This window comes from Syngnathus leptorhynchus, chromosome 1 (genome assembly GCF_054491065.1).
Source record: "Syngnathus leptorhynchus isolate UIUO chromosome 1, UIUO_Slep, whole genome shotgun sequence".
Taxonomy (NCBI): Eukaryota; Metazoa; Chordata; class Actinopteri; order Syngnathiformes; family Syngnathidae; genus Syngnathus; species Syngnathus leptorhynchus.
The window spans coordinates 10,654,245-10,664,083 of record NC_141195.1 but is presented as its reverse complement, the minus strand read 5'-3'; the positions used below and the strand labels follow the sequence as shown (position 1 = coordinate 10,664,083).

At 40.8% G+C, this 9,839-nt stretch overlaps 1 protein-coding gene across 1 annotated transcript; it reads right to left on the bottom strand.

Moving 5' to 3' along the window:
* Positions 1-387: 387 nt before the first annotated feature.
* gata5 (GATA binding protein 5) lies at positions 388-9,587 on the bottom strand. The gene is made up of 7 exons (XM_085911588.1): positions 9,309-9,587; positions 8,029-8,683; positions 5,577-5,746; positions 4,253-4,381; positions 3,027-3,111; positions 2,680-2,810; positions 388-2,244 (listed from the first exon to the last, which is right to left on the bottom strand). The coding sequence occupies exons 2-7, from the start codon at positions 8,567-8,569 to the stop codon at positions 2,110-2,112; spliced, it is 1,191 nt and encodes a 396-aa protein (XP_085767714.1). The 5' UTR covers positions 8,570-8,683; positions 9,309-9,587; the 3' UTR covers positions 388-2,109.
* Positions 9,588-9,839: the final 252 nt, after the last annotated feature.

Here is a 9,839-nt window from a genome sequence, read left to right as displayed (position 1 = left end):
GAAGGCCTTTCCCAGGAATTGCGAGGATGTGTCTCACCCGGCGCCATAAAGCAGGGCGGCGTTGTTGGCGCAGTGGTGCCTCCATGTCGCCGTGGTGGCAGTAAAGCAGCCTTGTTGCTGACTGCCACGCATTCTCCTCCTCAGCATGGATTAGCGCCATAAAGCACAGTTGGAACACAACCTTTGGACACCCACTTGGTACACACACACACATAGATACACACACTCATTTCTCACGGAATGAAGTCATACAGGTGTGTATTATGCTGCAATGAGGGGCGGTGTGGCCATCGGTAATTTCGGGAGCGCCGTGAACGGCCGGTGGCCCAGCTAAAAATTGCAGCATATCACAGCTGGCCAGGAGGAGGTTAGATTTACACTCAACTTTATTAATCCCTTGGGATTGCTCCTTCAGGAAATTCTGGTTCCAGTAGTTTACACAGAAAAATAGTACAATGGAGAATATTGCACATTGGTAATAATACAAAGAGGAACTTTCTGTGAGGGGCCGGAGCTACTTCAAAAAGTTTTGTTTATATATATTTTTCTATTTTTTGGAATAATAGCGAGGGACAATTAATAGTTGAAAACTATTCAAAATGCGATACATTATTTTCCACAATCAATCAGAAATGAGTTGGGCAGCTTGAGTCATTAAGAGGGATATTTTATATACACATATTACATTTTAATACAATTGAGATATTCAAGTACATGTTAGCAGCAGGGATAATATATGCATTTCTTCTAATGTTTATAAATAATTATTGGAACAATTTTGAAATGATAACAAAGACAGTGCAAATGATTTTTATTTTTTTTTCCGCATATTGCATTTATTGCACTGTGTGTAATAAGAAAACCTATTTTGGGTTACTTAGATCGTGGTTTTTTTTTTTCAGAATAAAATGTTTAATCAAGCTTCTTTGTTACCAAAAGTGACACTTTTTAGAGTATGTGATAACAGGACTCTGCATCACAGGCTGCATGATTGAATTCTTGTGAAAACACAGTATATTGAGTTTGGGGGATGATTATAGGTTTGTTTTTATGACCCACTGAGAATAACGTGCAGATTACAGACCTGCATTGGTAAATGTCATCTATTCTCATATAAATAAATTGTAATCGGTTAAATCCCAAAGGTGTGGAATTAACAAATATGGAACAAACTGGACTTTAAAAGGTCACTATTTGGACAGAAATATGATCTCTATATGCAGTGAGACTTACTTTTTTTATTATATTCATTCTTTTCTGATCAATCAAATTAATAAATAGTAAACTAGTTCACGCTGCAAAGATTCCAAAGGACTTTGATAAGAGACAAGAAACAGAGGGTGACATACTATTTAAAATATTACAATGACACAAATTTCATTATTGTCATAATACAAACTTACATTGTTTTTAACTATTTCACATAATGGAACCATTGCACTTTTACAGTCAATTGTTTGGGAAAACCCCTGATACATATGCAACACCTGAAAACGAACAATTTGAAATTATCTCTTACAAACTAATTGCTCACAAAACCCTGCAAGAAGATCATGCAAAATGGCCAACCCGCAGGGAGAAGTGGAGTCAAATGATATATGGTGACTTAACTGCCCTTATCTCAACATAAATAATGCGCCTATAAAAGTCAATCATCTACGTGCTGAAGATGAGTTGTGTTCAACAGCCATAAAAAACTTTTTTTTTCCATTTTATTTCTGCCGCGATAGTAACATGTTCTCGATGTGTTTGTTAAAATCCCCCCCCCCAAAAAAAATCAACAACACAACAATAACAACTTCAAAGAAAATATTATGGAAGTAAAATCTGTGTACGTTTCTCTCTCTTTCCGAGTCATATGGTTAGATTTTTGCATTGGTGCTTTTGCTTGCTCCATAATAGGTAGTTTGTTAAGTCCTGCATCTTGGAGGTCGGTTGACTTTCATTTAAGTCTATGGAGTTGCAAAGTCGGTGGTACATTGTAAGTGGATCAAATGCTTTCATTCCCTCCTCACTTGTGGATCAAATGTGTGCGCGCGTGTGTGTGTGTGTGTGCATCAAATGTCCCGGCCAGTAAGACATTGAGACTGAGTGACTGTGCTTTTGGGCTCAGGCTTGAGATAGAGCTTGAGATAGAGCACACCAGGAGTTCTGTGGGGCCATTGATGTTGGAGTAAAGGCATAATCGTCATATTTAATGTCCATATGTGCTGAGGACACTGTAGTGTTTAACTGGGTAGCCGTCTGCAGAGGGAAGCAAATAAAAATGATTAGGATTCTTACAAAACCAGAGTGGTTTGTTTTAATGTCCAACTAAGATTTCAACTTAGGTTGAGGGAATGGATGCTTCAAGTATCATATCGTATAATATCCATTCATTTTCAACACCACTTATTCTTTTCAATGTTGCAGGAACCTATCCCAGCTGACATCGGGCTAAAGACAGTCAACATCCTGAACTGATCGCCAGCCAGTCGCAGAGACGAATAACCAATAATAACAACATGAAGATCGCCACGGAGCGGAAATCGATCCCATGCTGCCCCCGCACACGTCAGGCGAGAGTGCCGAAGCTCCTCTTCATTTTCAAATGACAGCCAAAGCTAAATGGAAGGTTTAAATACTCTGCATTTGCCTGTGGATACTAATTGCATTGCAATTCTCTGAGAAAGAGATTACCTGGGAGGTGGATGTGACAGTCTGCCCGGCGTAGGGTGAAGAGGTCATGTTGGGTTCACTCTTGATGGTTGAGGCGTGTTCAGACACTGAGAGCGACGATGGCGAGCTGCTGTCAGAGGTGATGGGTGCTCCTAAACAATGACAAAGTGTTTCTGAGATTGGACTATTTAGGTCTACTGTACATTGTGTACAAGGAACAATGACAATAAGGAACACTTAACACAAGGAACAATAAAATAAATCAGACATTTAAACTATGTGCATACTGATGATGTGACAGTTTGTTTTCCCCTCATGGAATGAGTCAAGTATCTACTGGCAACTCCACAGATGCACTTTTGCTCTACCTGTTGGTAATTTGTTCTTGGGCATCTTGGGTTTGCGCTTTCTTGTCTGTATACTTTCTTTCTTCATGGCCAGAGGTCTGGGCACCTGTACGGAGGAGAGAAGCAGTCATTAGTTGACTCACTGTTACAACAAAGGCCACGGTGTCATGACAACCCACATAAGGTCCACTCCCACACTGCAACTCTGATAACAACAACAACCACAATGCCCTTGGAGAGGCATTATGTTGTACAAATATAAACCGCTCGACACTGTAAAGCCATCTTCTCCCCAAACGGTATGGTTTAATTCAGGTCACGACAGTACGGTTTGGAAACAGCAAACCCGAATCTGGAACGTGCGTAGGCAGTTAGTCATTAAGTGGCATGACATCACTGTGTAAACCCACCGATAAATTCAACAATGATGAATGTAACATTGCACAGTGCTTCGCTCTGAAATCGAACATCAATGGCTTTGAATCCTCTCTTGTTTGGAGAAAAAAATGATGGGTTTGAAAAATGAAGTCAAATTGTCTGGGATTCATCTCTTGGCGGTTCGTTTTGTGGTTGACTGTTTCTTTTCTACTATGCAATTAACAGTTATTAAAGCAATAGCTATCCATTTTTGCACGTCAGCTTGCCCTATCCAAGTTGACTGGAAGAGAGGCGGGGTCAACCCAGGACCGGTTTCCAGCCAATCGCAGGGCATGTACTAATTAGACAAACAACCATTCACACTCTTATTTCCAAAAATGGACAGTTTAGAGCAGTGGTTTTAAATCCGGGTCCTCAAGGGTCAGTTTCTTGGATGCTGTATATGACTCTCTGCAATATACATGATTTAAATGATCAGCAAGGTCTGCAGAATCCGGATAACCACCCTGACCATATAAAATACTCAACAAACTGGCCCTCGAGGACCACCATTGAAGGTCCTTGGTTTAGAGCTTTCAAGTTAAGTATATTTAAGCAGTCTTTGAACTTGAGACCTTCACCATCACTCACCCTCTCGCTACCACACACCACATGGGTAAGGTGTCTAAAAATGGCACAGTAATTGTTTATGCACCTTTTGTCACTGTTGACAATGGAAACCAAACTGTACCGTTTTACCAAACTCAAAGATGTAGGCTTGATCGAATGTTCATATCTCATAGTGAAAAGAAGAAAGAATGGAATAACTGAACATCAAGTTTTCTCAAATTGCCTAATACGCACGACTAGGCCCATGAGACGCAACATACCCCGTGCAGTTTCATGTAGAGACCACAGGCGTTACACACTGGCTCTCCCTCAGCGTTTCGTCTCCACAGCGTGGTGGTGCTAGTATGACAGTTGGTACAGCACAGGCCGGCTCGGCGAGATGTGCTCTGCTGTAGGTGAGGACAAAAAGAAAAGCATAAACTTTGGATTTTTTGCTTTGGCTTAGATCCAAGACAGCGCTCCCCCGGGGACTCCATTTTAACTCAAACTGTTCCCCTTGAAAAAGAATCACAGGATGCCAGTGTGGGACACGAAACATACGACAGTGATGAATTATTGCCGCAAGGTTCGGATGTGAAAATAACTAATGAGTCATTAGTTGGACAGCCTTTTAACAGCAACATAAATAGAGACAAAAGCAATTGATCTTGTTTTGTAAAGCAGAAACAACAGCAGCTTCGTTTGCACTGAGAATTTCCAAAACACCTCATCCAAGGGCAAGGTCATCACGGAACAAATAGAAGGAGCTTGTGAGGTAAGGGAGCGGAGTGCTTTTGGAAAGACCAACCACAGCTGCTCTACAAAAGGTAGCAAGCTTGTGGGAAATAACCAGACGTGTGACGCCTTGCCTTGACACCCCACTCACCACTTGCAAAGCAGCCTTTTTTTTCCCCCTGCAGTCTCATAAATGACAGCCAACTTTCTTTTGCATCTTTGCTCTTCTTCGTCCAGTTAGTTTGGCAAGAATTTTGTTTGTTGGACAGGGACAGTGTACATCGATAAACATTTCTGTAGATGCACCAGAAATGAGCCAAGGGGCTATTTCACAGACTTTTTTTTTGTTTACTCTTGCTCTTTGCCATTTAATTATCTGGCTACTTAATGGCTTACTGTGATTGTGTTGTTTACTCCTGAAGAATTTACCCCATCCAATTCTATGACTCTGAAAATTGTGCCATAGAAAATAAATGTCAATGGCTAAAAAGTTACATTTACCGAGCAAAATCAATTGACATCATATTTATAAATTATCCAAACATTAAGACAAATAAAAATTCACTAAATGCGTAGCCAAATAAAAAAATGCATTTTCATAATAAATAAACAAATTTAACTCAAATAAATAATTCACTGTACAATTAATTATCAAATGAATTCACCATTCAAAGTATTGATAATGCTAAGATTGTAGTTTGCTACTATTTCTTCTTGACTGAACTTTTTTTTTTGCTTCCATTAGACATAATATTGTAATTCCTGATGTTTTTTTTCATAATGGCCCTATATTAAATGCATTGTTCCGTGTGTCCAAATAAGTCATGTGTATTTGCAGACATTGTTGACAATAATAAAGCTTTATCTTACCAGTCGTTTCTGAGGTTTGATGAGCGGCCTGTTGATGCCATTCATCTTGTGGTAGAGGCCACAGGCGTTGCAGAGGTAGTGTCCGGTGCCATCTCTGCGCCACAGTGGCGTGGAGATGGAGCCACAGTTAACGCATTCCCTGCCTTCGGCGGCCATGTCTTCCACCAGATCTGAGTAAAACAATTTCAGCACTTTTAATAAAACACTCAGTCTCAAAACATTACCATGCCTCATTCCACCAAGATGCATTTTTTTTCCTGTGAACAACACAAAGCAACGGAAGCGTTGTCCCACTACATTGTTGCATGCGGAGCAGCGGTTGTCCAGTGTCTCGGTCAAGCTGCTTTTTTTGAAACCCATACCTCAACTGGTTTAAATTGTAATCATGCATATCGCTGGCGTCAGCACAAAATCTGTCCAAATTAGGTCAATTTCACATTTTACACAAATCTTTAGAATAGGTCAATCCACACCTGTACGTATTATTTCCCAAGCTCCCAAAGTTTTTTTTTCTTTTATGTTTCCTGAAAAGGGATATTTTTAGAGATGTAAAATTTACACCCAATAGCAGTAATTTGCATTTTTAATTCATTGTATGCATTTGGGCTGTAAAACTTCTGCCTCTCAACAAACTACCATGCATTCTTATGATGTGAACATTCAACTAGCTGAAACATGTATCTTCAAACCTATAGAATTTTGCTTTATCACGTTGTAGGGGTGGGGGTCTGTTTTAGGCACAAGGGTGTGATGAATAGCTGTGGAGGAATTTAAAATAACACCACTCTCATTCCCTGAGCTATGTGATGGAGAGAGATCAAAACCTGAGTTGGGGAGACAGACTAATGGAAGGAATGGAGAGCTGGGGGTGTTAGTCAGAAAAGATCCAGGGGTCTCTTCTATCAATCACAGCCTTGACACGCAACGGACTCCTGGCATGAATTGGCCAAAACTCCTTATTACTCATCCAAAAGAATGATGCCCTGCCTGGGGACTTGGTATCGGCACATCCTCAAAGTGACTTCAACTCGAACTCAGTCCCAAAAAAAAAGTGATCAGGATATCCCTACAAAAATTACACTGACAACAACAAATGGACTGTGATCGATTTGCTATTGCAGGCCAAGGATGGCATTTTTGACATCACTTTAATGCCTTTGAAAAGACAATTTCTGGAAAGTGATGGTTATGCTACAACTATACAAAGGACACCAGTAAATTGTAGTTAATTAGGATAACAGATCTATTTTTACTTATTAATATTTTCTTAGCGGATGCATATGAATTTGAGAGCTTTTGTATTCATTCGGCCTTAAAAAAATAAATGTCTGGTGGAATTGAGTTTGGTCAATTTTGTGTGGATGTTACCTTAGCATTAATCTTGTTTAATTGGTGAAAGACCAGTAACAACAACAAATCTTGACTGAATGAATCAAAAATGCTAAATATCAATGAAGAGTCAATTTACTGTCAAATTATGCAGGCACAGGGACATTTTGAGTATTCTTGATCACACTCTTTGTGATGGTGGAGGTGATAACTGCTGCCAATGGCTTGGGACAATGGGCTCTCGTGTCAGTGTGTATTGAGCCCTAAAATCAAAACACTGCACTGTTGCTCAGGGATTAGATTAACATTTAAATTGATTGTTTTTACTTGGCTTTTGTCTAGAAGAATGTGGATTGTCTTGCTCCAATTTGGGGGACATTTTAAAAGAATATGATTAAATTCATACCTCTCACCCAAAGGGTGCCACCTCCTTATAAATAGCAGAACCATATGATCATGTAATAAAATTATCGTTGAATACAGTTGGCACGGGTGATACTGTTAAAAACCGTACTATTGAAAATCAACACAATAACCAAGATGATAACAGAAGGTCCACTACAAATGCTGATATATGATTACAATTAACAACATTGTTTAGTTATGATTTTGCTTTTTTGGCCTAAAAGGAGCAGACCTGTTTTTCATTGAGTATTAATCTAATGGCATTGTCATATGGAAAATTGCATCATACTGAGAAGATCGTTCTAAAATTTAAACTCGTTTTTTTATTTTTTTATTTTACAACAATATAAAATAGCCTTTGCATCAGTTCAAACTACAATCACAAAATGTGCAACTATTTTTGTTCCCAAATTGTATTAGTGTGTTTTCTTATCTGATTTATACTAAAAAAAAAAAAAAATCTGTAGTGTAGATTTAAAAATGTGACAACAATATCAAAATGAGTCGAGGTAAAATGAAGATTTGTGCACTATGTTAGATTCTTGATTAACATAAAAGTTCATTTAATTTCAATGTAATTTAAGATATAACGTATCCGCCCCCCCTCTAAATTTGTTCAATAAAAGACACTTCCCAAAGTTTGCCGTGAAATATCTCGACTGCATTATTATGTTAAATCCCCGGGCAGAAATATTATGCACATGACAGGACATCTTACCGAGACTGGAGCGCCGTGTTGACATGCCTCCTTGACGGGCCTGCAGGCTCATCACTCCGCTCTCGAAGGGTCCCGGCGTCCACGAGGATGTTGCCATCTCCGGGCTCATGTAGGCGTACGGGCCAGTGTAAGAGCCTCCCACTGGGCGCACCAGAGCCCCGCCGAGTTGCTCCGATCGGCCGCTGTTGCCGAGCACAAACTGGCTCTGATAGGCGGCGTCCCGCCCGTTGTTGGTGCTCAGCGGCGGACTGTGAGAGTACGAGAAGCCGTGTGACGGGTGAGGGCTACTGGGCGCGAACGACGAGCCGTCCCCGTTGCTCTGGGGCCATGCGTGGTGGGCGTGATGATGGTGGTGGTGGGCACCGAGGCCGTGGGACTGGTGAGGCGGCTCGCAGGTCTGCAGGTAGGAGAGGGTGGGCAGCATGCCCGGGACCCTGCTGGTGGGGACGTAGACTGGAGAGTTGGCCGAGGGGTGCATATAATTCCCGGTGTCGTGTGAGTAAGGGGACTGGTTGGACGACAAGGCAAGGCTTTGATACATTTTCCTCTCTTCCTTCAGGTCTTGATTTAAAAAAAAAAAATTTGGGTCGAGGGCTGGTCTCAGTCCGTGCACGGGAAACCTTGTCCACGCTCCTTCGATCTCTTCCCAGGGTTCCTTGCAGCAAAAGAACAGAAAATACAAGACAGTCATTCCAGAATAGGAGATTCTCTGCCATCTCGCGAAATTTAATCCATGCGAAATATTATAACGCGCATGTTCTGTAAATTGCCACAAAACGCAGCTTGATTTTATGTAAAATAGAAATAACGATTGAGCGCACTTTGTTGGTCTGGCCTAATTCTCTTGACCATTTTCATATAGAACAGATACAATAACGGTTCAATTCATTTTTGCTATAATTTTATTAGGTGTTGCTTGTTGCTATAAATTATGTTTCATCAGAGAGGGGTTTAAAAAGTGGTAAATATACGCAAGTTTAATATCCGATCAACATTAAGCTGTGGAAAAGAATAAATCATTTTCATCACGTCAACCATTTTCTATCTGCATCAAGAGGATGAACTTGATTTAACTGGTCATAGTAATTGAACCTCATAACGTGGAGACATTGAGCGCTGCAAAAATAAAAAAAAATAAAAATAAATCACGCACAAACAGGCATGCGCACGCAGACACACGCACACACACACACACATGCCCAACATTGATGACAACGCGCGGAAGGACGCACGAAAAACATTATTTGATTCCAAGGGCTCTCTGCAGTGTCTTATCTTACCAGATAAGACCAACCAGGTGATAAAAAAACAAAAACAAATCAGCCCAGTTCTGTAGCGGTCCAAACGTCGCCCAAAGGAGAGCGCCCCGAAAACAAACTTTGTGCAAGGAAGGAGCCGAGTGACACCAAAGCATGCAGGCGCTTCTACGCAATAGTCCTGTCAAGTAAGTCCCGGATTTTTGAATGATCCTCCCGTGGTCCTCCGTCGCGTGGAGATAGAGACCGTGGCTGATAATTACTGATAGGCGTGTGTGTCGAGTTGCTCTCCCCACTGGAAATTTTGTATGCGCTCGAGGAACACGTGACCCAGCACGGAGGTAGGCCCAAAGAAAGGCTCCTGGTGGAGGAGGGCCATAGCTGGCCCCCCACCCCAATTGAAAGGCCTCTGGGTGCTTACACCTGCATGCGCTATTACTTTTTATTTTAACAAAGCAAAATAATTATAAATCCAAATTTAAACACGGAATGGAATGCCTCTTAATTAGTTGATTTGTTATGTTACTCTATGCAAAATTTACTGATCTGTAAAAA